Below are 27,446 nucleotides of genomic sequence, written 5' to 3'. Positions count from 1 at the left end.
TCACATGAATGGCAAGCTCTGATCTGGAGAACTGGATTTGTTTTTTCCTGCTGTTCCACATGAGCGGCATGTGGAGAACCAGGTCTAATTCTTCACTCCTCCGCACAAAGCCTGCTAGATAACATTAGGCCTGTTAGTTTTCTTGGAACTGGGGATGGGGAAGGGAGCAGAGGAAGGAAGGCGGTTGTAAGCTGCTTTGAGACTCCTTGAAGGTCAAGAAAAGCAAGGGATAGAAATTAATTCTTCTTCTAAAAAGAGAGCTATAATTAATAATCACTTCAGTTTTGATGCCAAGAATTCCTGGCCATGAATCCTAAGAATCTTTTCACCCTCTTTCTTTGTAAATACAGAGCTCTGTGCCTTGTGCATTCATTGTTTGGTTCCTGTCAGATTTCATTATACTATCATTGAACAGCTGAATCATAGGAAAAAGAGACTACATATTTGTAAGGATATTTTCTCTTAAAATGTATTATTTGACGGTTTCCCTAAAAACATAGAGTGCTTCAATACATGGATATTGGTAATCCTTTGCAATGGAAGTAAATATTTTAGCAGTACCAAACAGGGTATATAAAGAATTATAAGAGAAAGGATTGGATCAGTGATTCCCAACCAGGGGTCCGTGGTAGCCCAGGGTGCTGTGAGCATGTCCCAGGGGTACTGCAGCAACGCTACTGGCCCCCTCACTTTTGTGGTGTCTCCCGCTGGCACCAGCAAGGATATGGAGCTGGCCCAGGGGGCAGGGCCTGGTGTAAGGTCAACAGCCACTCCCCCCCACCCCCGTGCTTCCCTTCACCCTGGGAGGGGAAGGTGCGGGGAGGATGGCAGGGGTACCGTGAGATATGAAGAGTGAGGTCAAGGGTACCGTCACGTCGAAAAGGTTGGAAAACACTGGATTGGATGTTCGCTTCAAATGTGTTCACTTAATGCTGGTTATGCACTGCACAAAGGGTTGCTGCTACAAGAATAAAGTCCACACAAGGCCTGTAACTGTAGGAAAGAAACAAGTTCATAACTATAAAGCAACTACTTGTTGGGATGGGATAAAGTACTGTACTTATACACAAATGGAGAGACTATCAACCACATTTTGTTCCCATGAGATTCAGCAGGAAGGAAAGGGGCTAGCTGGAAGGAAGGACCTGTAAGAGGAGCATTCTGGGTAAACAATGAGCAGCACAGCCAGCAAGAGGAAGGATACAGGAAACTGACTTTTCTAGTTCTCTGGCACTCCTCTCTCTTCTGAAGTGCTGGTGTGGTCAGGGCAAAGGAATGTTGCATATCTCTACTCTGAACAAAACTCTTTCCTTCCAAGATTCTGTGAAGCTCCATTTCTTAGGTCTTCATCAAGCCAGAGTCCCCTCTCCCATCCCCCACTTAAACTGACTCAGAGGCTCATTATACATGGAGCAATTACCTTGGGCCTCTTAACTGCGCAGTGGGGTCACCTCACATTTCTCTGTTTACACATGAGGAGGCAGCTGGCAGTGCAGCTTTTCTGCTGAACTCAGCTAGGCCTCTAGCTCTCCTTGTTCTCTTTACTGGGTGTGGTGAAACGGGCTTGCTTTTGGCTTGCAGGCACTGGCGTAATGCCCATTGGGCAAGATGGGCAGCTGCCCAGGGCATCACCTTGTGGGGGGCATCAAAATGCTGGGTTCTTTTTTGAGTATTTTAGTGGTTTTCCATTTTTGACCTGCAGGGGGCGCAGTTTTTAGGCTAGCGGGAGATGATGGCACGGGGGGGGGGGGGACATTTCTGAAAGCACAGTCTCAAAACTTTCAGGGTCTCATCATGAGACTGCCCTGGTGATACCCCCAGGTTTGGTGCAGTTTGGTTCAGGGGGGGCCAAAGTTATGGACTTTCAAAACTGTAGCCCACATCTCCTATTAGCTCCCATTTGAAACAATGGGGGATGGGGCACCCCCTTTGGGGGGTCCATAACTTTGGACTCCTTGAGCCAAACCTCACCAAACTTGGGGAGTAGCATAAGGACAGTCTCCCCCTGCAGGCACCAATGTCCTGGTGCAAAAAAAATTTGGTCGTGGTAGAGTGGTCAGCCTCTTTGGGCATCCATCTCAGGCTCTGCTCCAGGGCTACAGCGCTCTGCCCAGGGTTGCCTCATTTATGCCCCTGCTGGCAGGTAATTCCTCCTATTTTCAACACTCTGCACACCCCCAGGAGTTACCAACTTTTCCTTGGGGTGGGCTATCTTTCTCTCAGGGTATGCTACCACCACCTGATCCTTTGAGGACTGCCCACTGGGAAAGACCAGGATTTCCCAGCTTCCTCTACCTGTTGTAAGGCCTCTGCCCCAGTTTCCCATTTCAAATAGCGTGTCCAAGACAGTGGAGCATACGTGGTACAGAGAACTGTCCTCTAAATGTAAGGTTTGAAAAATAAGTATTTATTAACAGCAGTATCTTCATATTACAGACATAACCAAAAAAGCCTTTTTTGTTGTTTTTAACTTCTCTGGCAAGCCTCAGCTCATTGTGAGCTTTAGCTTTTCTAACATTCTCCCTACATATCCTGGGTATTTGTTTGAATTCCTCTTTGGTGATTTCCCCCCTTTTCCATTTCTTGTACATGTCCTTTTAAAAATTTTTAAAATTTCAGTTGACAGTTCTTTAGACAGCCATCCTGGTTTCCTTAGGGAGGCCAAAAGACAACAGACACTCACACAAAAACCAAGTGGAAGAACGTTTCAGGTGTGCAGCTGTGCTGGTCTGCAGTAGAAGAGCAAGATCCGCCTTCAGGGGCACCCAAAAAACAAACAAGATTTGAAGGCTATAAGCTTTGAAGACCCACAGCTCCCTTCAACAGACCTGCTTCAAAAACGGTGACTTTCCTGCGTGGAAAACTGTGTGTTTCCCACAAGGTGCGTGATGGCATGGGATGAAATCAGCACTTGTGCCAATTTTGTTGTGGGCAGTCATCCACAACCAGGGCTTCTCAGTAGAGGAAAACAGCCTCCATGGCAGAATAGGGATTCGAACCCAGGTCTCCCAGATTTCAGTCTGCAAGTCTAACCTCCACGGTGGCATGCACTTCAAGCCTGCCATACAAAGCCAGGTTTCTCTTGACTTACCCTTCTAGTGTGGCCTGTTCTTGTCTACTGCTGAGGTCAGGCTCTCGAATGTGGAAATAACAGAGACCGTAGGAAAGTCCTAAAGCAGTTTATTTCTTCAACGCGTAGAGTAACAAAGAAAGCTGAATCTAAAGTCTCCCGCTTAGATTCAGCGATTATATCCTTCAATCCCCCCCATTTGATTCCCACCAAATGGGTTTCACAGAGAGTATAACATTTGCACTACAGAGCTTCAAGAAACCTGGGAACGTTCACACCTTCCCGCAGGAGGTCTGGCGCCAGGGAATTGCCAGGGAGAGGAGAGAGACACCGGAAAGCCTTTACAGGACACATTTGCAATCCCCTCACAGCAAGACATCTAAGCTCTGACAGGCATGGACCTGACAGCTGAATCCCCCCACCCACAGCCACACATTCCCATAATATCAGCATGTGAAAGGACCAGTAATGTAGGTATAGATTTTTTTATGGGGTGGGTTCAAGGGGCAGGGCTCAGGGGGCATGGCCATGCTCCACCAACCTCTGGGGGTGTGGCCATCCCTCCCCAAGCTCTCCCCTCAGTGCTTATAAAAACAGCTCTCCAAGGCTGGGGATGGCAGTCTCTTCTGCCCTGCCTTGCCCTGCCCCCCCAGCCAGCAGCTGGCAGTCCCTTCTGCCCTCCCCTCTGGCGACTCCAAAAGAGACTGCCATCCCAGCCTTGGAGAGCTGGTTTTATAAGCAATGAGGCCGGGGTGGGGCTTGGAGAGGCATGGTCATGCCTCCAGGGGTGGGTGGGGGCATGGACCTGCCCTGTGAACCCCCCCAGCCTAAGTGCTTATAAAAGCAGCTCTCCGAGGCTGGGGATGGCAGTCTCTTGTGGTCTCCCCAGAGGGGAGGGCAGAAGAGACTGCTGGCTGCCGACTGAGCCGGTGGGGGAGCAGAGGTAGGGGGTGCAGCCCCATTTCCAGGTGGCGGCAGAGACCCACCCTGCGGGGGGGGGGGGTGCTCAAGCAAGCCAGACATGTAATGAGGAGTTGAATCCATGAAAAAAAAACCCTTACCTACGTCCTTGGACAGGACAGTGGGAACAGCAGCATTGTTTGGGACAGAATGAGTTTCAACAGAGATAAATGTAAAATACTACACATAGGCAATCCACAGATGTAGGATGGGTGACACCTGGCTTGATAACACTACATGTGAAAGAGATCTGGGAGTCTTAGTAGGCCATAAACTAAATATGAGTCAGCAGTGTAATTCGGTGGCCAAGAAAGCCAATGCAATTCTGGGTTGTATCAATAGGAGTATAGTGTCAAGATCGAGGGGTGAAATTGTACCCCTCTATTCTGCATTGGTTAGACCTCGCCTGGAATATGGTGTACAGTTCTGGGCACCACAGTTCAGGAGGGATATTGACCGGCTGGAGCAGGTCCAGAGGAGGGTAAAAGGTCTGGAGTCCATGCTCTACAAAGAGAGGCTTAGGAAGCTGGGGATTTTTAGTTTAGAGAAGCGTATGTTAAGGGGGGACAAGATAGCCGTGTTTAAATATTTGAAGGGATGCCATGTTGAAGAGGGAGCAAGCTTGTTTTCTGCTGCCTCTGAGACTAGGACACGGAGTAATGGATTCAAGGCGCAAGAAAAGAGATTCCACCTAAATGTTAGGAAGAACTTCCTGACCATCAGGGCTGTTTGACAGTGGAATTCACTGCCTCGAAGAGTGGTGGAGTCTCCTTCTTTGGAGGTTTTTAAAGAGAGGCTGGATGGCCATCCGTCGGGAGTACTTTGATTGTGTGTTCCTGCATGTCAGGGGGTTGGACTTGATGACCCTTGTGATCTCTTCCAACTCTATGATTATATTATTCTAGATGGTTCACTCCTTCAGGAAGGCAGATAAGGATGCATGGTTAAGCTCTATTGAACTAGTTACATTGCAACCAGGGGGAGGCCTCTGTAGCCTTGAGCGATGATAATGGCTGGGCCATCTGCAGCTGAGGTGTGGATGTGTGAACTGCCAGGCCCAGAATGGCACAGGCCTGACACCGCACCATTTGTGACCCACCAAGCTGAATATAGCCCACCAGGTGTATATTGTGTCATGCCAGGTTCTCAGAGGCATATTAGGGGAAATGGTGCCCAGAGACAATTCCTTCTCTGGATGCCCCCCTATGCTCGTGCTTGGGGCGGGGCTCGGTGGCATGGCCCTGCCCTGAGTCCTGTCCCCCAGGTTCCGTGCCGGCCAGCTTTTGAAAGCTGGAACTATTGAAAGCCCAGAGACTGGGGGAAGGGTTCAGGGGATGGGGCCATGCCCCGACGTCCATGTAGGCCAGGAGATGGGCTCAGGGGTGGGACCACATCCCCAAGCCACGCCCCCTGGCCTCCCTGCAGACTGGCTTTTGAAAGCTGACTTTTAAAAGCAGGGAGGACAGGGGCAGGGCTTGGGGCAGGACCACCTCCACGAGCCTTGCCCCCAGCCTCTGTGCTTCCAAAGCTCTGGCTTTCAAAAGCTGGCCTGCAGGGAGGTGGGGGCAGGGCTTGGTGGCATGCAACTGGGGTGCACTTTGTTTTGTCACGTGGGGGTAACAGGCACCCCCCTGACCGAAAGGTATGAGCCTGGGGACATGGGTGTCCTCATGTCCCTAGGGCGGTTCGCCCCTGCAGGTACTTGAATGGCTCTGCTTTTGCTGGAAAATAAGTTGGTGATGCAAAGGTACAAGACTACTTTCAGCTTGCTGGGTCACAAAGCCATCACGATTCTGGCAGCCCGCAGAACTCATCACAATTAGGAGAGGGCTTCTGAATCCCAAAACAATCTTTTATATGGAAGACCCATATGCTACCTGTTCACTACCTGTGTGCTGCTTGCTGTGTACATTGGGCTTCTCTCTGGGATTGGGTGTTTACTTTGAGACAGTGGAGAAGAATGCATTTGGACTTTTGCAGATTTTTATGTGTGTGCCAAATGGTTTTTCCACGTTAGCAAGCATCTGATCTGGCATGAGCATTCCACTGTCGAACAAAATCCTACTGTCGAACACCCCTTGCTGTCAGAAAGTTCTTCCTGATGTTTAGGTGGAATCTCTTTTCCTTCCCCTTGAAGCCATGACTCCTGGTCCTCGTCTCTGGAAGAGCAGAAAACAAGCTTGCTTCCTCACCAACATGGCATCCCTTCAAATATCTAAACATGGCTCTCATGTCACCTCTTAACCTTCTCTTCACCAATCTAAACATACCCAGCTCCCTAAGTCTCTCCTAGTAGAGCATGAATTTCAGACCTTTTAACATTTTGGATGCCCTCCTCTGGACCCATTCCAGTCAATATCCTTGTCAATATCCTTGTCAATATCCTTATTGAATTGCGGTGCCCGGAACTGTAAACAATATTCCAGGTGAGATCTAACCAATGCAGAATAGAGAGGTACAATTACATCCCTCAATCTTGACACTATACTCCTATTGATACAGCCCAAAATTGCATTGGCTTTCCTGGCTGCTACATCACACTGCTGACTCATGTTTAGTGTATGGTCTATAAGACTCTCAGATCCCTTTCACATGTAGTGTTATCAAGCCAGGTGTCACCCTTCCTATATCTGTGCATTTCATTTTTTCTGCCTAAGTGTAATATCTTACATTTATCTCTGTTGAAATTCATATTGTTTTCCCAGCTCTCTAATCTGTCCAGGTCATTTTGAATTCTGACTCTTATTAGCTACGCCTCCTATTTTGGTGTCATTGCAAATTTGATTAGCACTATTCCACGTGGTGTAGTGGTTAAGTGCTTGCACTGCCACTCACACGGTCAGGAGTTCGAGCCTCCTGTGGGTCAGATATCCTGGCAGCTGGCTCATGGTCAACTCAGCCATCCATCTATTCCTTGATTGTTAAATGAGTACCTAGCACACAGCTGGGGGGTAAAGAATAGCCGGGGAAAGCAATGGCAAACAACCCCACAAAAACGGCTTGCCTATGAAATCACTGCTCGCAGTGATACCCCAGAGTCGATCACGACTGAAGGGGAAACTTTACCTTTACCTATTCCATCATCCAAGTCGATAAAAATATTGAATAGCACCGGGCCCAGGACAGAACCCTGTGGCACCCTACTAGTCTCTTCTTTCCAGGATTAAGATGAACCATTAATTTTTTTTAAAGTTTTATTATTACATTAACATTAAAACTTAAACATTCAAATAATAAACATTCAAACACAAACAAATCACATATCACATTACACCCTACTCATTCAACAACAAATAAATCACCGTAGACATTCAAAATTACCAAACAAATATGCCCTCTCTTATCTATAACTAACCACCTGTCCCCCTTATCATCTACCCATTCCCTCCACCCTTACCAACCCTTTAACCTTTTCTAATGTTGCCTATTTTCTACAACATTTGATCACTAATCCCCTTCCTTATTTCCTTACCCCTTATCCCTAGTATAATTCCCCTTATTTCACTCCTCTGATATTCTACATTGGTTTTCTTATCTGTTTGGATACCATTATTGTTTATTAATCATTATTTTCCCTCTGGTTCATATTAAATGTCAATAATTTTGATTTCTTTCTGTTTATTCTGAAACCTGATTGTTCCCCATATTCTTCTATTGTCTTGATGGTTGGGCCTAGATTTCTAGATAGGTCATCCATGAATAATGGAAATCTATGGAAATCAATGCGCTACCGATTGTATATCTGACTGCACATTATCAATGTAATACCAAGTAATATCTATTTTATAATTCATTTACTGTTTCAATATTTCACATGTAACATACTAATCAGAATTATATACATTTTAACAGGTTTTAAATATTATTGTTTGTATTAACACCAAATCCTCTTCTCATTGTGTGATATCATAGAATCTGAATAGTACTGTATTAACCACATACAATCTTTTAGTATTGAACAACATTCATCATATCAGATAATCATGTCAGTCATTTTAAATGCTCATCATCATGCATTTTAATCCAGATGGATCTTGCTATGCAGGAATCATCCCGTCATTCATTACTTACGAGGTACCATTGGGTCTCCTTTAATTTTTTTTAATTGTATCATTTGAATTTTACAGTTTATAGTATTTTCCTTCTTCATACATTTTCAAACAATACTTTCCCCCCTTTTCTCCCTCCCCCACTACTTCTTCTTCATAGTTTTGTCACACAAACCGCAGTAAGTTCATTCTCTGTTGCCTCTTCTCCCATATTTCTTCATTGACTCGAGCTTCTTTCATCCTGTCCATGTATATTATCCATATCTTCAAAATTTCATTCTGTTTATCTTGCCACATCTTATTTTTGGTTAATATATCGAAAATATCAAGTGTCACTTGTTCCCAAATATATTCCATTTCTGAAGTGTCCATTTTTTTCTTTCTTTCCAGCCCAAGGCTATTGTTGCATGTGCTGCTTTAATCATTATTTTATACATATACCTATATTGTTTACCAACCCTTCTGTCTTCCATTACACCCATGAACATTAAGTCATTATTTAAATCAATATTTATCTTCACCAGTTTCTCGATATATAACAATACTATTGGCCAATTTTTTTTTACGTCTGCACATTCTATCCACATATGGCTATAATATGCCTCTTGGTCTCCACAGTGCCAGCATTTAGAACTAAGTCCTTTTATCATGTATGCTAGTTGTTTTGGTGTTCTATACCATTTTAATATCACTTTTCTTTCTAACTCCATATATTTCTCGATGTTTATATTTTTCCAACTATCTATTAATTTTTCAGTATTACCAATGTCTAGAAATCCTTCCTTCTCCCATTTTTGTTTCAATGTTCTTATCGTGAATTCCTTATCATCTACCATACATTTGTAAATATGCCCTAGAATTTTCCCTTTGCATTTTCCATATAGTTCCAAACATTTCGACATTGTACATTCTCCTTTTATCTGTGAACCCTTTATCCTTTCCCAAATGCCTCTCAAAACCAACCAGTTCTCATTTCCTCCTATCTCTATAAAATTTTGTAATGTCATAATTTCTCCTCCTTCCCTAATCAAATTTGCCACAGTTTGAATTCCTTTTCTTTTCAATATTTTTATCACTTTTTCCCCTTCTTTGCCAACCACACTTCCCAAAGGTGCCACATCCAGGGTACCAGGCATCCATTTACCTCTCCATTTTCCCCATATATCTAGCAAGACCTTTCTTGGTCCTATTGCTTTTTTATTTCCTTTCTTTAACGCTTTATTGAAAATACCATGTGCACCAACTCCTTCATTTATTTTATTTTCAAACTTAACCCATTTTTCGACATTATCCTCATTTATACTCATCAGACTCTTAATCTAGAATGCTTCATAATATTCTTGCATTTTTGGAATCCCCCAACCTAGAGAATGTTTTGTCATATATATGATCTTATTCATGATTCTTGGTTTTTTATTATTAAAGACCCAAGCTTTCAGCTTTCTATCCCATTCCTCAAATTGTTTCTTCTTAGTTTCCAGAGGAAGAGTTCGAAATAAATAAAACATTTTCGGCATTATACACATTTTTAATGCTTTGATTTTTCCTGTAATCGATAAGGTCTTCTTATCCCATTCTTTTATTTGTTTTAATATTTTTTCCACCTTGCTTCATAATTATATTTAAACATCTTCTCCTTTCTATGTGTTATTGTAATACCCAAATATTTAATCTTCTTTTTTACTAATCCTCTCTCTAATTGTCTTTTTTCCACATTAACCCCCATTATTTCTGTTTTCTCCATGTTGACTTTTAATCCTGAATATTTCTGAAAGTCTTCTAGAATTATTTTTAATTCTTTCATTGTATCAGCCGGATTCACCGTTATTACTAAAATATCATCTGCAAATAAGTTTAACCTTATTTCTTCATGATTCACTTTATAACCTTGCAGTTGATCACAAAAGTTCATTCATAAATATTGCGGTCTTCAATTCATTGCTGGCAGGAACGCATCGCACGAAATTGCGCTCTTCGGTGCCTTCATCAGTGCCAATTTGCCATTTACTTGCATATGAGGTGTTCTATAGGTAATCTGTCAATGGATATTACATCATATCAATTCATAGCTCATTTCAATGTCCTATTGAACCCACCATTTATTAAGCACATACATATACATTTATTTACATTCATAACATACATGTATAATGAAATAAGCAATTATTAAACTCATTAATAGAAATGCTAAACATTATTAGTTCAACCCACAGATGCTTTCCAAGAAGCTGTTAGATCCTACCACACCTTTCTGTGGTAACCGACTCTCTCTGGTTGAAGCTACATACACAGCTGATAAGTGACACCTGGTCAGTGTTCTTAAAGGCACAGTTTAAAGATGACAAGAAAAATTCAATGACCTATTTAATCCAATAGAATCTGTTCTAAACTTATATATGAGACGGTTTTCTGCTTGGAGGATAATTTTGTCTAGATTCATGTGAGGAGAATATCCCTGGATTTGCTGTAACACACAAAAATTGAGGTCAGTGTCCGTATGGTTGTGTGTCAAAAAGTGTTCGACCAGCGGTGCTTCCATTTTCTTAGCCCGGATGCAACTTCTGTGTTCTGACACTCTTAACTTTAAGGGACGTAACGTTTTGCCCACGTACATTCTTGGGAATGGGCACACAATCACATACACACATTTATCTGAGTCACAGGTAGTAAATTGACGTAATGTCCATACAACATCAGTATTAGGAACCTTCACAGAAGTAACGGACGTAGAAAAATTACATTGTATACATTTTCCACATGGAAAGTGTCCATATGATGTTGGTGTGGAAGGCTGTTTCACTAAAAAATTAGCACGTACCCTCACGTTGGTTGTACATCTGAGACCTATCATAGGTATCTGTCACCCAGGTAAGTCTGAAATGACACGCCAATGTTTATAAACGCTGCGTTTAATGATTGCTGTTAAATTGCGAGATTGTTGTTGTTTCAGTTTTAACAAGGAGGAGCGGTCAACTTTTGAGATTCTGTCCCATGCTCCATATAGGACTTCTTTGGGATAGCCCTGGTTGTAATAATTGTTAACAATACGATTAGCTTCCTTATGAAATCCAGATTCCATCGTAAAATTACGTTTGGCTCGAACTAAAGCATTATATGGTAAATTATTACGTAAACATTGTGGGTGATAGGATTTAAAATGGAGAGCCTTGTTGCAGTCCGTGGGCTTATGGAACAATCGAAAAGCTATTTTACGATCCGCTGCAACGTACATCGAAGTATCCCAAGTAATGTACCTCTTCTTTGCTGGCCTGACCACTAAATTGAAGACCTCAATATTTATGAATGAACTCTTGTGATCAACTGCAAGAACCTGGAATTTGAATGAATGTGGAAACACCTTTGAAGGGACTGTTTATGTTTAGATTATTGAATAGAAAAAGAGAAAAATAATTCATGTGATGATACAACAGTGAATGATGAAATTCTGTTGATATGAGATAGATATATGATTACAGTTGTATGTGATGAGCATTGTTCCTTAATATATCAGAAGTACCAAACCTAAATTGGCTGCCTAGTGGGTGACGTGTTTAATGTGTTAGTGCTTATTTAGATGTTACCTACATCTTTGTCAACTTTACTTCTGAATAGTGTAATTGTAACCACTGGATTAACGCATCCTTTGGTATGAAGTCTCTTCCACTCCAAGTGGAACCAGCATTATATAGCGACTCCTCACTCTGGTGAATCAGGTTTGCTTCCCCTCTCCTACACATGAAGCCTACTGGGTAACCTTGGGCTAGTCACAGTTTTCTCAGAACTCTCTCAGTCCACCTACCGCACAAGGTGTCTTTGGTGGGGAAAGGAGTTTGTAAGCCACTTTGAGACTCCTTATGATTGAGGAAAGCAGGGTATAAAGCTAACTCTTCTTCTTCTTCTTCTTCTTCTTCTTCTTCTTCTTCTTCTTCTTCTTCAAGTTGTCAGTTGCAATGGAAAACATGACCAATCTGGGCCAAGGTCAGTCAGCCTGCATGTGCTAGAGCTGGGGAAGGGGATTTTTCACGAGAATTTGGGACAATCAAATAATCTTCCATTTCACATTTTTTGGGATCAGCATGTTTAATTACCAGGTCCAGATTCTGAGGGCCCCTCTTCGTTGTTAACAGAAGAACATGCAGGGCTGAGCTGCCATGCACGTGTTGAAATCCTCTTCCTCAGGGTACAGAATTAAGGATTTTGTGCTGTCAGGCATATTTCCTCCTTATATAGCTGAATGTTCAGTTAACTTCTGCAAGAACTCAGTATGAACTTTATTTTCTTCCCTTTGGAGATGAGAAACTCTGACATCTTTCTTATTACAAATTAATTAAACTATATACACCTGCTTCGGGGAGAGGGGTCAACTAAGCCAAACACTGAATGAATGTGCTTGGGTCCTGGCAGACCCAGGTTCCAAATGAGAACTAAGATGCTCCCAGCGACTTCATCATAAGAACATAAGAACAAGCCAGCTGGATCAGACCATCATCCTATGTGTTCAAGAATGCAGAATTGCCAAAACCCTCAGAGCTAGCAGGAGAAGATGGAGATTAAAAGGGGGGGGGAGATTAAAAGGGGGGGGGTGTTCCTAAATTAAAAACAGAAATCTATATTAGACAACCAGCTTGGCTAGCAAAGCAAATTCTTGTACAAGCTAGTGATTGGGAATTTTGCCCTAAATTGTTAAATGGTTGGCTTGCAGGCGCTTGCATATTTTCCTTGCGCTTTGCCCAAAGAATTCGTATTTCTAATTTATCAAGGGCCTTGTTAATGAAGATTATTGTGTGCCTGCAATTCCACCAACTCCTGTGAAGATGCTCAGTACCCCCCTCCTTTTCCAGGTTGGGATTCGACAAAAGCAGCTGGAAGAAGCTTTAATTAGCTGCCTGATTTCAATGGGATTTCTGCCTGATTAATCCTGTCTCTGCCTGCCTGTCAATCATTCCTGTCATTTTAATTGTCAGCCATATAGCCACTAATTATGTGGAAGTTCAGTCCAGCTGCTCTTTATTTAAAAGGCAAGTTTCTGATTTTGTCTGAATGAATGAAACTTGTTTTCCAGTCTTCAGCATTTCTCAGGAAGGAGGCCTGATGCTCTCTGCTCCTTTGGTCCCCATGTGCAGTCCAGCCCCACCTAATTCAGTGGGACCTGCGGTCCAGTAAGTGTGCGTAAGATCGAAGGCTTATAAGATCGAGGCCTTTTAGAATAGCCTTTTGTGGAGAAGCGCAGGTTCAATCAAGCCCCTCCAGCTCCACCTGGCGCATCTTTTCTCCTGCCCTGTTGCTGCTGCTGCTGCTGCTGCTTTGTGGGTGGGTTGCCTGAACAGAGGCAGAGAGGCCTTGACTGGGGCAGCCTCCTTTGGCCCCTGCTGCCCTTCAGAAGCGCTGGGTGAGTTGGGTCGGCCTTCGATGGGATCTGCTCAGGTGAGACTTCCTCAAGGCAGTGCTCTAAAGCCCAGTGTGGAAGCGGAGTCATGAGCACAGTGCCTCTGGGCATGTACCAAATCCCTCTCCTTTATGACTGCAGTTCCACCCCACCCCGAAATGCATTTCAACTCAAAGGGATTTTTAAAAGAGCTGGTCCGAGTCACCAACCCGGTGGACACCCAGCCGCTTGGTGGGATTGGGGGGGCAGCTTCGGGGGGGGGAAGACCCCCGCCCGCCCGCCCGCCCGGGTGGGCCCGCTGAGCTGCTTGGGGCCAAACCGTTTCCTCTGGTGGCCACAGGCACGGGCTGGAGCCTTCGGAAGCTCTGCGGGGGGTGTGGGGGTGGATGGTCGCCGAAGCCGCTCTTGGGGGGGGGGGGGGCTCGACGGGTCGCCCGCCTCCTATGGCGGGGGCCGGGGAAGGGCACCGTGGAGTCCGGGGCGCTTCGTTCGCTGGCCGTCTGGGGTCCCGAGTCCCTTCCCCGCCCGACGCCCCCGGCCCTCGGACGCCCGCAGGGAGGCCAGCCCGGCTGTCGCTGCTGTCCCGGCCGGTCGGCGGAGAAGCTGCGGGCGGAGGAGAGCCGCCATGGACGGCCCCAGCGTAGGAGGCGCCGCGGGGCTCAGGGGGCTCCAAGCGCCGCGCCCTCGAGGGGGCCGGGCGGAGCAGGCGGCGCCGCCGGCGGGGCGGGAGCAGAGGAGGCCCTCCCCCTTTGGGGCTGCAGCCCGACGGAGCTGCCGGGGGGAGCGGAGAGGGGCGGCGGCAGCAACAAGGGCGGCGGACCAGCCCCCCCCCCCCAAAAGCAGAGGGGCGCGGGCGGGGTCTCGGAGCCCCCTCCCCCTCGGGCCACTCTTTGTCCCCCGCCCCCTCCCTTAGCCAGCCCGGCTGTTCGGGGCGGAGGGCGGGGCGCCATGGCGGGGGGCGGCCGGAGGAGGCGGCGGCGGCGGCGGGGGGCAGCAGCCTAAAGGGCCGCGATGGGCGCCGGACACGCCAAGCAGCAGCAGGGCAGCCCGGGTGAGTTCGGCGACGGGGCGGCGGGGGGCCTCCCCGGGGAGCGCGACCGAGGAGGGGGGCGGCCGGAGGCGCCGGTCTGAGACTGTCGGGGGGGGGGGGCTGGAGGCGGTGTTTCCCTCGAGGAGGAGGGCGGGGGGGCACGTCGTGTGTCCCCTCAGGGGGAGCCGCTAGCCAGCGAGACGTCCCCCGGGGGGCTGCTCTTCTGGGGCTGGCCGGGGGGGCTTCGTTGCGCGGTAGAGGCGAACGGAGCTCCGAAGGTGCGGCCGCCGCCCCGGAGGCTGAAGGAGCTGCCCCGCGCCCAGCTCTTGCCGGGGCTTCCTCTCGGGGTGGCGGCCGAACCGTCGGACCTCTTCGCCTGCCGTCTCCGGGGGCTCCGCACCTCGTCCGCCAGCCCGCACTGCGGAGGGGACCCTTGGCGGGACCAGCCCCTGCAGCGCCCGGCGGCCCCCCTGCCCCCTCGGCTCGAGCGGCGACGAGGCTTGGCCGTCCTGGGGCGCCGCCGGGCCCGGCGAGGCTGCGACACGAAGCTTCCGCGCCGGACTCCCGGCCCGCTCGTGGGCGGACGCCCGCCCCGTCCCGCCCCGTCCCCTGAGCGCCCGGAGAGTGAGGTCCGCCTGGGCTGGCTGTCGCCTTGTTTCCCCAGCCAAGGACCTCGGGGTGGGCGAGGCGGCTCTCCACGCTTCACAACAACCCTGTGACGTAGGCAAAGTGGAGAGGAAACGGCTGGCTCGAGGCTTCTTGCTAAGCCCCATCTCTGAGTCCGTTGAACTGTGTGCCTAATGCCCCCCCCCCCGATTCAGAACACCAGAGAAGGCGCCTCCAGCCTGAGCCTGCGGGGGGGGGGGGGGTTGTGGCCGCCCTCCATGTTCTGTCTGCTCCCTTCTGCTGGTGGTGGTCTTGAGGAGGAATGAGGCAGTGAACAGTGAATCACTGGAGCCACAGAAAATGGCGTGTGGGATCTGCAGAGAAACCAAAAGTGCCAGCTTTAAAGTCCGGCAGGAAAAATAAAGACATGACTTTCTGGACCACAAGAGGGAAAAGTCCTGGACTTGTCTTGGGGAAAAGATCACTAGTTTAGAGTGTGTGTGTGTTTTAAACCCAGGTTGAGCAGAAATAAAATGTCCCGAGGACGTCTTGGGGGGGAAAGCTGTGCAGACTTCCTCCCCAAAACACTTTTTTTCACATCCTCAACCCCTTTTTCTCTGTGTTGTGCAGAAAGCAGCAGTGTCAGATAGTTTGCTTAAGAAGTATGAGCCTTTTCTGTGATCTGAGATAGAGAAAAAAGTGGCAAACTCCTTCTGCAGTGGTCTCGTCATTTCAGTCAACCAGCAGTCTACTAGTAGGGGTTGCCTCCTATTTTATAGGCTTCAATCTTGCACTTCAAATTCCTCCCCTTAAGTTGTTATAACTCCGCTCCTGGAGTCCTTCAGGATGCCACAGAGGGCTCCAGGGCACACTGGGGGGCAGCAGGCTCTTCCGAAAGCCAGCTATGACATGGCTGACTTCCCCATGCAAGAAGGCGGCAACTTTGGATTTATACCCCATCTTTATCTCCTGTAAGGAGTCTCAAGGCGGCTTGCAAACTCGTTTCCCTTCCTCTCCCCAGAACAAACGCCTGTTATGAGGTAGGTGGGGCTGAAAGAGTTCAGAGAGAACTGTGACTAGCCCAAGGTCACCCTGCAGGACTGTAGGAGTGCAGAAACAAATCTGGTTCACTAGATAAGAGTCTGCTGTTCATGTGGAGGAGAATCGAACCCCATTCTCCAGATTAGACTCCACCTGTTCTTAACAGAGGTGTAGCAGGGAAAATGGTGCCCAGGGCAAAATGGCGCCCCTGCGCCCCCACTCCCGTCCCTGTTTTTACCCACAAAAAACCCTGTGAGTTAAGTTGAGCTGACTAAGCCCAGGGTCACCCCTCAACATTCAGGGCATTGTGTGAATTTGAACTTAGGTCTCCCAGACCCCACTTGGGACCTCTACCAACAACAGCGCAATGGTCTCTGCAAGCTGACTTCATTAGACAGATTTCCAGGGGGGGGGGGGTCTTCATGGCTGTCAGCCATGTTAATGAACTTAAGTGGAAACTTCATCTGTGGAGGCCGTATGAAAGACTGGGACAAATGTGGGTTCGTGCCCTGCCTGAGAGCTTTTCTGGAGTCCTCTGAATGGCTGCTTCTGGAGCCAGAATACTGGACTGGGTGGGCCTTTTGTCTGATTCAATATGGGAAGAGGCTCAAGGACAGGCTTTGCATGCAGGAAGGCCCAGGCTCAAACCCTCGCCTCTCCAGCCGGAAGAGGGAATAGATGAGATGTACCTCAGTAGACCAGGAGTCTGATAAAGGAAGTGGCCAATTCATCTGGGTATGGATCCCTTCTTGAGTGTTTGTGTGGCAGAAGGGAGTAGATGTGAATGCAGGGATCTGACATCCCTCACTGCTGACACACACAGGCAAGACAGCACCCCCCACCCACCCCCTCCTGGACCCACAGCTCCACCAGTTAACACAACACAAACAAAGGAACAGCTCTCTTTTTCAGAACTTTGCTGCATAGATTCCCAAGGCTTTAGCCAATCCCAAGGCTTTAGCCAATCTGGGTGCCAGTTGGCCAGAACATGGGCCCACCCGTCAAGAGGTGTTAACACATCAAAGAACTGGTGTGTTTTCCCTGCAAGTGGTAAAGGAAGCACTTTCTCCCAGTCACAGACACGCCAGAGTGCCCTTCCATCCCCAGAACTGTCACAGCATCTCTTACTCCTCTGGCTCTCATCCACCACAGTCATGTTCAAGGACTAGTCTGGGCTTATTGACCTGGTTCAAATTCTGCCTTGGTGCATCACAAAGAGACAAATGCAGGGGTCTCTGATGGGCACACAAAAGCCAGCACTGACTGTTTGTTTGCTGTGGACTTTTGAACAAGCTTTATATATATTCTTTGTGGTTCTTATTCTTATCCTTGATACTGCAGGATTCCTGCATTGTGTAGCGTACTACAGGATGGCTTCCTGGCTGGATGGCAAGTTTTTCAACCCTAGGGACAAAGCAAGAGAGAGGCAGAGTTTAATCTACTCCAGCTGTTCTGTATAAATACTACTTCTGCAATTTCACTTCAGTAAAATGTTTTTCTCTGTTGCTGGATTTAGTTCTATGGAGCAGCCTGTCCCCACTCAAACGGTTGTTTTCCACAAAACTCTGTTGCAAGGAACATGTCCTCATTTGTATTTTTTAGTAAAAGTGGCTGCTGGAAAGATCATCCATTATAAAACCAGAACCAACAGAAATCTTTGGAAACAGATAGAAATTCTGGTTTAGTATTGTTTTGGCTACAAAATATTTGCTTTTTAAAATTATTATTTCCCTTGGATTTTTGTGTATTTCTCACTTTGTGGCCCTAGATAGTTGAATGGCAACATTATCTTTCTGGTAATTGGAGCTAGGAGAACAGTCTTCATCTTCCCTTTGACGATTCGATCTCCCTTGTTCCAGGCAGCCAAAGCATATTTCTGCAGGACCCCTCCAAGAGGGAGGAATTTCTCATTCTTTGGAGCGGTCAAAAGGCAGAGGTGCTGCAGCGCTCCCTCAGAGCTTCCCTCCCACCTTCCTTCACACATTTCTGTAGGGCCCTTTTATGGCCTGGATGGGATTGTTTTTAGTCTGCTTCTCTATCCCACCTTAAAGGGGAAAACTTTCTTTTTGTATAACTTTTAAAAAGAAAAACAGAAACTATAACTAAGAGCATGCACCAGAACTATACTATAAGAAGGAAAGGGAGGGCTCCCAATTTCCTCTGTGCTGAATATCAACACAGTTAACAAATTATCATGTGTTTCCCAGTTATAACTATGAAACTCGAGTATTGTTTGAAACCAAAATAATATTCTGGGTAAAACATTAATCTTAATCACATAAATTCTCCCCAGCAACAATAGCTGAAATTTGTTCTACCGTGACAAAACTTTTTTGAGTTCATTTCATATTTTGACATATATTAAAATAGCATATCGTTTAGATTTTTCAGCATAGTACCCAGATATTTCACCCTTTTTACTTTAAACCCCATTTTGCTCATCAGGTCTACTTAATCTTGTAATGTCATATTTTTGTTAAAACCTTTTGTTTTCTGTTTATTAATTTTAATTCCTGCTTTAAGGACGTTTTCTAAAACCAACACCAAAGTCATCTGCAAATGCTCTTAATTTATAGGTCTCTTAATTTTTATACCTCCAGTCATCTCAGGGTGCCTTATATCTCTATTAAGTACTCCAAGAACTAGAATAAATGAAGGGATATAGTGGGCAGCATTGTTTGTTCCTTTCTATGTCTCACATGTTTTAATTAAATCTCTGTTAACAATTATTTATGTTGACTATAAAGTGGAAATCAATTTCACCCATTTTATAACATTCTTCCAAGATCCATCTTTTCTAGAACCTTGCACGCGCAACCCCCCCCCCCCCCCCGGCCGCCATTCAGATTGTGAAAGGGGAGACGCTGCCGCTGGGGGGCTGGGCTGGGGGAGAAGTGAGCACTTCTTTTGCTGCTGTGCCACAACGTGGGGCTTTCTATCAGCTGGGCAAGTCAGTTGCTTTGGCTGGCCACTGGGGCAACAAGTCATGCCTGGTTTTGCCCCATCCTAAATTGAGCCTTTTCCTGTTGGGCTGACCTAGTGGAGCAGTGAGCCAGTAGAATGGCAGAGTTGTCACACCCGCTGCCTGCGGATCCACAGGCCATTTCCCTTATGTTACACCTAGGCTGGATTGGTTTGGGGGGCGGGGGCGGGGCGGACAGTGATGCAGCTAAGCTGGTCCCCTTCAGGTCGGCTGACTTTGGTCATTAATCATACTCTGGTATTGGTAACATAAGTCTTTATTAAGAATCAGCAAAACAGGCACCTGGCTGGCTAAAGCCAGTTCTGAGAAACGTGGGGAAATGATCAAAGATATAACAGTGCTCATTCCCCACCCCCGGCACCATCTTGTGAGATGCCCAGCAACTTCGGTATAGTTTGTACTACAGAGTGCAGCAAGGAAAGAAGAAGAGGCTTTGCCTTTAAGATATAGCATTGTGGGTAGTTCAGGGGCACCCGGGTGGCCTTTAGCACAGGATTGGTTAGTTCTAGAGCCCACCTTTTTTCAGGTTATGACTGTTGGGGCAAAAAGAGCCTGTTCTGACGGACAGTGCGGACATGGCTTCACTCTCTTTTTTCACAGAATAGAACAGAACAGACGCAGCAAATCGGCCTATACATTCACCTCAAATAAGGCAGGAAAAGTTTGAGAACTTTTGTGTGTGACATTACATGTTTGTGGTTTACACTTCTCAATAAGCCTTGGATCAGCGTAAAGCGTGTGTGGTAACATGGCTTTGCTTTGCTTAACTGTGACACTAACCTCAAAAGGAGAAGAGATGGGACTGGTCTTCTTTGGAAGGCTGTACAGTGAACAGGCTCCTTGTGTCTCAGCGGTCATAACCTGAAAAAAGGTGGGCTCTAGAACTAACCAATCCTGTGCTAAAGGCCACCCACGTGCCCCTAAGCAACACTTCCCACAATGCTACATCTTAAAGGCAAAGTCCGGAAAGCCCACAGCAACCTCTTCTTCTTCATCATCACTATGTAGATGCTGGCTCTTTCGTTACTGACTAACTTCTGTGGGGCAGCACAAGAAGGAAGAGGGTGCATTGTGTTCCAGGCCCAAGGGCATCAAAGTGATGTAATGTTTCCTCAGGGGTAGTCCTTTCCTAGGGTCTTTTCAGCTAGAGCAGCAGTGGCACAACCTTCATTGAGAAACGGTGCTGTTTTCTAGAGGAGGTAGTGGAATTAGTTAAGGTGTTAATCTGCAATTTCCCTAATGTCAGTCCTAACCTTCAGTTCTGTCATGTTTACCAATAAGGATGGTCTGAAAGATCTTTATAAATAGCAGGTGAGCCAAGACGCTCTAAAGTTTCAGCAGTATTCTAGACACTTGTCTCTGAGCTTGATTTTTTTCAACGGAAACGTTCTTGTAGGTGGAGTAGCTCCTTCCCTTATATCCAAGTGTTTCCAAGCAAGTTATGGATGTATCTTTGTCAGGAACACTTTTGGCAGGCATATCCGTGGATTTGGCTAAACTGCGTTGCCTAGACTTTAGGGCAATGGTAGCCACCATAGTTTTTACAAGTAACATGGTTTTTACAAGTAATATGTGATTTCACAACTGAGATGCTAATTTGGGTTGATTCATTTGTTTAGTGCATGATTTTTTGGCATCATACATTTGGGGAGCAACTGAAAGCAATCCTAGTGAAAAGTGAATGCACAAAATAATACTCTTCCATTTCCAAGAAGGGAGACACAAGTTAAAACTTCACAGACTTTTCAGAGGACCAAATAGACCAACCACTGAAGAAGTTACAGCATGTACAGAGCATCTTTTTCCTGCATGGAGAACAAGAAACAATGCTATGCTTGCTGCCAGACAGCCCAGCATCATTTGGGATTATGCACTAGAGTTCGCCAAAAGCACGAGGAACAAATTCTTACCTTCGCAAAGTCAAGCATCATCTTGCTCTTTGTTGGCTGTTCGACTAAGCTGGTCCCAATTCATATGATAATCATTCACATACTTTTGACAGATGTATTCTCAGATGCCTTGCTCATCAGCAGTTCTATCCCAAACTGAGAAGTCCCCAGAGAATCTATCCCAACTCCCAATAAGAAGAGTTTGGATTTATATCCCATCCTTCTCTACTGTAAGGAGACTCAAGGTGGCTTACAGCAGGAATCTAGGAATGTAGAAACACATCTGGTTCACCAGTTAAGCCTCTGCCCTTCATGTGGAGGAGTGGGGAATCAAACCCGGTTCTCCAGATTAGAATCCACCTGCTCTTAACTACTACACTACTCTGGTAGTTGAGAATGCTACCATGCAATGTGTTCACCCTACCACAAAACAAGCCAGTCACTAAGTTCAGATCAAGATAGTTCTCTTGTAATTATGGAGTGAATGTATTTGATCATGGATTGAAGAAGAAATTGGATTTATACCCCTTTTTTCTCTCCTGTAATGAGACTCAAGGCAGCTTACAAACCTCTTTCCCTTACTCTCCCCACAATGGACTCCTTGTGAGGTAGATGGGGCTAAGAGAGTTCTGAGAGAACTGTAACTGGCCCAAGGTCACCTAGCAGGTTTCTTGTGGAGGAGCAGGGAAACAAATCCAGTTCACCAGATAAGAGTCTGCTGCTCATGTGGAGGAGAGAGGAATCAAACCCCATTCTCTAGCTCAGGGTCCACCGCTCCTAACCACGACAGCATGCTGGCTGTTCATCACGATTGGCCAAAAGGGCAGTCTGTGTTCCTGCCCATTGATGGCCCGAGTGTTGTATACAGAATAAGATATCAAAATGGAGAGATTATACTGATAGTGTTAGTGAAATGGTTGTTGATGGCTACAGCTAGTGACAGTGTGTTACTGTATGATGATGATGATGATGATGATGATGATGATTGACAAAAACAACAAACACATTGTATCACAACTGCCAGATCACTGGTTGGTGTTGGCCTTCTATCTGCTTTGTGTTCCGCCCTGGAACTTAGGAAGACGTGATGTAAAATGTTTGCAGAGCCGAGTAGAGCAGCTTTCTGCATTTGGCAGACAGTGGTTTTATTGATGTTAAGTTGTTGCAAGTGCTGTCCCAGGGATTTTTGTATGCTGATCACCACTGGGATCACTGCTGCTGGTTTGTGCCATAGACGCTGCAGTTCAATGTTTAAATCTTGATATTTTGTAATTTTTTCTAGTTGTTTTTCTTCGACCCGGATGTCATTGGGTATTGCAACGTCAGTAATCCACAATTTATTGTTCTCGACGATGGTAATGTCTGGTGAGTTGTGCGCCAGTACTTTATTTGAATTCTAAAATCCCATAATATTTTGGCTTGCTGATTTTCGATCACTTTTTCGGTGTTATGCTCCCACCAGTTCTTGGGTGTGGGAAAACCATAATTTTTACATAAATTCCAATGAGTCATTTTGGCAACTGAATTATGCCGCAATTTATAATCATGTCTGTGCGATCTTCTTGCATGAGCTGAGTATGTGATCCACAGTTTCATCCAATTCAGTACACAATCTGCATTTGGCATCGTTAGATGTTTTATCAGTCTTTGTTTTTATTGCATTTGTTCTAATCGCTTGTTCTTGAGCAGCGAGAATTAATCCTTCTGTTTCTTTTTTTAGTGTTCCAGATGTTAACCGTTGCCATGTTTTGGCAATGTCCACTTTTCCACTGATTTTAGCTACATATTGACCATGTAATGCTTTATTGTGCCAGTTTTCTGTTTTTTCTTTTAAAGTTCTACTTCGGTGTTCTTTTTTTTTTTGTAGCTGATACCTTCAATAAGTTCAGATTTTTTACTTCTTTCAGGGCTGGTTGTTGAGTGTCCTTGATGCAATCTGCCAAAGCATGCTTTTCTTCTTCTACAGTTTGTTTTACTTGCAGTAATCCTCTGCCGCCAATTTTGCGGGGCAGATATAATCGATCAGTGTCACTATGAGGATGTAAAGCATAGTGGATCGTCATCAATTTTCTGGTTTTTCTGTCCAAAATGTCTAAATCAGCATGAGTCCAGTCAATGATGCCAGCAGTGTAACGAATTACAGGTATAGCCCAGGTGTTCATGGCTTTGATAGTGTTTCCATCATTTAATGTTGTCTTCAATATTTTTCTAACTCTTTGTGTATATTCTTTACTGACCACAGTTTTAACTTGATCATGGTTGATGTTACCTAGTTCCAGGATGCCCAGGTTTGTAGGCTTTGTCCATGTTGTTTTTGATCATTTGGACATTGGACATTTGAATTCCCTCACTGTTTTTGATTTTTTAAATTTATTATTACTGAGGCTCATTTTTCAAGTCCAAATTCCATTGATATATCTGTACTGAAAATTTGAACTGTATTGGTTAGTGATTGTATTTCATTTTCAGTTTTTCCATATAGTTTTAGATCATTCATGTACAAAAGGTGCGAAATTTTTGCACTGTTTTTCGCTGATTGATACCCCATATTTGTTTTCTTCCGAATCAATGACAGTGGGATCATTGCAATGACAAATAGTAAGGGTGACAATGAGTCGCCTTGGAAGATTCCTCTCTTGATGTTGACCCGTCCAAAATTTTCACTCCCAACCATTAAGTCAGTCTTCCTTTTTTTTCATTGCATTTTCTGTGAATGTTATTACATTTTTATCAACTCCGATGGTTTTCAAACATTTGATGATCCAGCTATGGGGTAGTGAGTCGATTGATTATAATCAATCCAGACCATGTGCAGGTTGGTTTTTCTTGTTTTGCAATTCTCTAAGACATCGATCAAGAGTTGGTCCTTTGTGCCTCTTCTTTTCCTTTTATTTCCCTTTTGCTCTACTGGAATAATGTCATTTGCTTCCAAGAAATCCCTGATGCCATCTGCTATAATTCCAGCCAACAGTTGTGGGCAAACATGTTATAGGCCTATACTTTGCTGGAGATCTGCCCTTTGCTGGGTCTTTTGGTGAGAGGTAAATTCTGCCAGTTGTTAGCCAGTCATCAATTTCACAACTGTGTAGTGCTTTGTTGAATAGTTTGGCAATGACTGGATGTAGACTTGTCATATATGTAACCAAAATCCATTCACTTCCATTACCCAGAGATGTCCAGTTCTTTACTCTTTTCACTCAGGCCCTTTCCGCACAGCCAGCTTGTGGGGGTGCAGCGGCATAGTTTCCACCAGAGGTAAGCAGCATTTGGGAGGGTCGGGGGGGAAACGCTGGCTTTCACCTGGTGCCGCTCGCATGGCACCGAACGGAAGCTGGCTTTTGCTAAAAACCTCACTCCCCGAGTGAGGTTTGAAAACACCATTTTGGGTGGGAACCGAGCACCGTTGCATCGATTTGGCAGCGGCGCTTTTGTGAATGACCCCGCCAAAACGGTGTTTTACCGGCCGAAATAGTTGATTTTGGCCTGTGCAAAAAGGGCCTCGATTTTGTACCAAATCTGTTGTTATAATTAGTTCTTCCATTCGATTTTTACTCATCTCCTTTTGAATTCTTTTACCCAGTCTACATTATGATTATAGTCCTTTCCATGTTCCCACAGTTCCTTCCAAAATTGAGTTGTTTCCTTTTTTTCAGGTTTGTCAATTTTATTTGCTTTGTTGTTGTTAATAGTTTGGTAGAATTTTCGTTGGTCTGATTGAAACAGCTGATTTTGTTTGTACTGTATGATTCTTGCCTCATATCTTTCAATTTTTTGCAGTTGCTGTTATTTGTTGTTTAACAATTTCCAGTGCTTCATCAACTTTTCTGGTGTTAAGCCAGTATTTTTTAAATCAAGTAACTCATAATCTTTTTGATCTTCAGTTTTTGTTCTTTCATATTTTTCAAGTTGCTGGCATCTGCACGCAACTGTTTAATTTTCAATTCCAGTCGAATTTTCCATTTTGGTTTTTCTATTTGTTTTTTCTTCTGTTTTATTTCTGTACCCAGTTCTGTTGTAACCACAACTGCTGTACTGTATATCAGCTGATTGCATTCTTCTAATGATGTTATTTGCATTTTGGCAAGTACTGCATTTGCATCCTTCACAATTGGTGTTAGTTCTTTGTTTGGCACCATTTTTAACGCTGGCAGTCATCTTTCAAATTCAGATCGTGCATGATTGTGCATGATTTGTGATTTTTCTTTTCAGTTCTTCTTGTTTCCGTGTCAGTTTGATGTTATTATCAGAGCTGACCTGTTCCTTTTCTTGCTCTAGAACCATTTCATCTGCTTGCTCGATGTTATTAGCAGTCTCCAATTCAGTTGTTTCATCAGTCGACTGAGTTATGTTTGCAGAAATTCCTGTTGTTACACTGTCAGTATTCTCTGTGTGTTCACATGCACAGAAATTTTTTATTTCTTCCAGTTCCATATCAGTGAACACTTTATTCCGAATAATAAATCGTCTTTGGTCAACCAATCTTTGTTCTGATATTGTGGATTCTGGGTATTTTTCCTTCCAGAAATTAAACATTCATTTTAAATAGCCTCTTTTAGATGGTTCAGAGTTGTCATAGCAAGCCATTATGGCACGATTTTCAGGTGCAGTATATTTCTGATGTTTCTTTGATTGAGTATTTGTGGGGCACCCTGCAGGACTAAGCCCCCGTTCTTCATTTATAGTTCCTGGTACCTGTAGCTCATTTGTCGACGGATGTCCAGGGACACCAACACCCACCGCGGTCCTTGTTAACCCGGGCGACGCCCGAGACGGTATAGGGTTCTGTTTCTTTTGTTTCACCATCGTAATGAGTTGGTGGGTGCACTTGGTCTGGCTTCTCCGATGTGGCCTTTCTGGCATCGGTGACCACCCTTCTGGTAGCATGCACTGCCGCCAGCTAAGCCCACAGCTTCATGGAAGCACACAAGCCCCTCCGCCATGACAAGGCTGCACCCGTGGAGGGGATGACAACGACGACGACGACAACGATGATTATACAAAATACACGGCAGCCAAGTATCACTGTTGGTGTTGGTCTACGTCGCCATTGAGCCCCAGTCAGGGGCCTAGGATGTTGTGACATATCGGCAAAGGATGTTTGCGGAGCCCAGCAGCGTGGCTTTTTGAAGTTGACAGATGTTGATTTTGGCGATGTTAATTTGTTTCAAGTGCTGCCCCAGGTCTTTTGGGACAGCACCCAGCGCACCAATGACCACTGGCACCACTGCTGCTGGTTTGTGCCAAAAATGCTGGATCTCGATCTTTAGATCCAGGCATTCTACAGGCGGAGGAGGACGCCTTGTGGGTGTTTTCCAACCAGAACTTAGGGAGGCAGGATCTCAAATCTTGTCACTTCCTGTGGTCTGATTGGACACCCCTATTGGTCTTCAATATTTTTTCCTGCCTAGCAGGGAGAGCAGTATTCTGAGCGAGCTCCTCTGACTTAGGAGTTTTTTGCCCTATTTCTTCATTTTTTCTTCACCTTTCCTTCTTGTCTCTCTCGTCTGTTTTGTAAGTACTTGTCTCTGTTTTGTTTATCTGTCGGGGAAGGAGTCCTTGGTGCAAGCCAGGATTCCCCCCCTCCGTTTCCCCCCAAAACTTTCTGGGCTCAATGGACGCCCGCCATTTTTCACCTCCTCAGGAGGTTTTTGTGAGGTCCTCAGCAGAGAGGACCCGATCCGCCTGCAAGGCTCTCACACTGGAGTGAGGCAGAACAGCCTGTTGTTGCCTTCAAGGCAACCAGGAAATCGAAGGAGCTGGCTAAGAAAAAGGCGCGCGTGGGAGACGCGCAGCCGGTGGGAACAGCGAGCGGCAGTGAAGACGGAGCTCACTACACCAGCGCCCCCTGCAGGGGCGCGGAGGGTGTCCTTCAGCCGCGAACAGCGAGAGAGGTCCGCACAGACAGCTCTCTTCGCCCAGGCTCCCAGAGCGCAGGAGGGGACACCGCAGGAAGCCCGGAGCCGGCCCAAAGCGTTGCCAGTGCCCTGGAAAGGGTTGCGGAGGGCACGGGGCCAGAACAAGCAACAGCTACAAAGGACCAGCTCGATCACCAGAACAGGCAAGATCGCAGCGGTGGGTGGGGGAGGCATCAACCTCAGCCCCATCATTTGATCCCCTCCTGCAGGGGGGATGGCAACAGGCTTCCTCACAACAGCTAGTGGACTTATTTAGGAAATCCATGAGGGAGGAGATTAGAACCTACCACAGGGAATACCACAGGTGTGCCAGATCCCCATCCTCCTCTTCCTCCCCTTCCCCCCCCATTCTCCCAGACACAGATCCAGCTGCCACAGAGGATCCCTCACTTTCCCCGGGGAGGAGGTCATTAGTGAGGGAGAATGTGAAACCTCTGACCATTTTTCAGACCCAGAGGAAACACTTCCCACTCCCACAGAACAAGTCCACAAATTCTTCAAAGTGGAAGATATTTCC

At 45.8% G+C, this 27,446-nt stretch overlaps 1 protein-coding gene across 1 annotated transcript in view; it reads left to right on the top strand.

The window, feature by feature from the left end:
- The first annotated feature begins 13,908 nt into the window (after nucleotides 1-13,908).
- The window catches only part of LOC125439019 (collagen alpha-1(I) chain-like), a 243,491-nt gene continuing 229,953 nt past the window's right edge, over nucleotides 13,909-27,446 (top strand). Inside the window, exons 1-3 of the mRNA XM_048507844.1 lie at nucleotides 13,909-14,055; nucleotides 14,110-14,516; nucleotides 22,297-22,379. Coding sequence (XP_048363801.1) covers nucleotides 13,909-14,055; nucleotides 14,110-14,516; nucleotides 22,297-22,379 — 637 coding nt within the window. The remainder of the gene's footprint in view (nucleotides 14,056-14,109; nucleotides 14,517-22,296; nucleotides 22,380-27,446) is intronic.

This window comes from Sphaerodactylus townsendi, linkage group LG09 (genome assembly GCF_021028975.2).
Source record: "Sphaerodactylus townsendi isolate TG3544 linkage group LG09, MPM_Stown_v2.3, whole genome shotgun sequence".
NCBI classification, from domain to species: Eukaryota; Metazoa; Chordata; class Lepidosauria; order Squamata; family Sphaerodactylidae; genus Sphaerodactylus; species Sphaerodactylus townsendi.
This window is presented reverse-complemented; position numbering and strand designations above follow the sequence as displayed.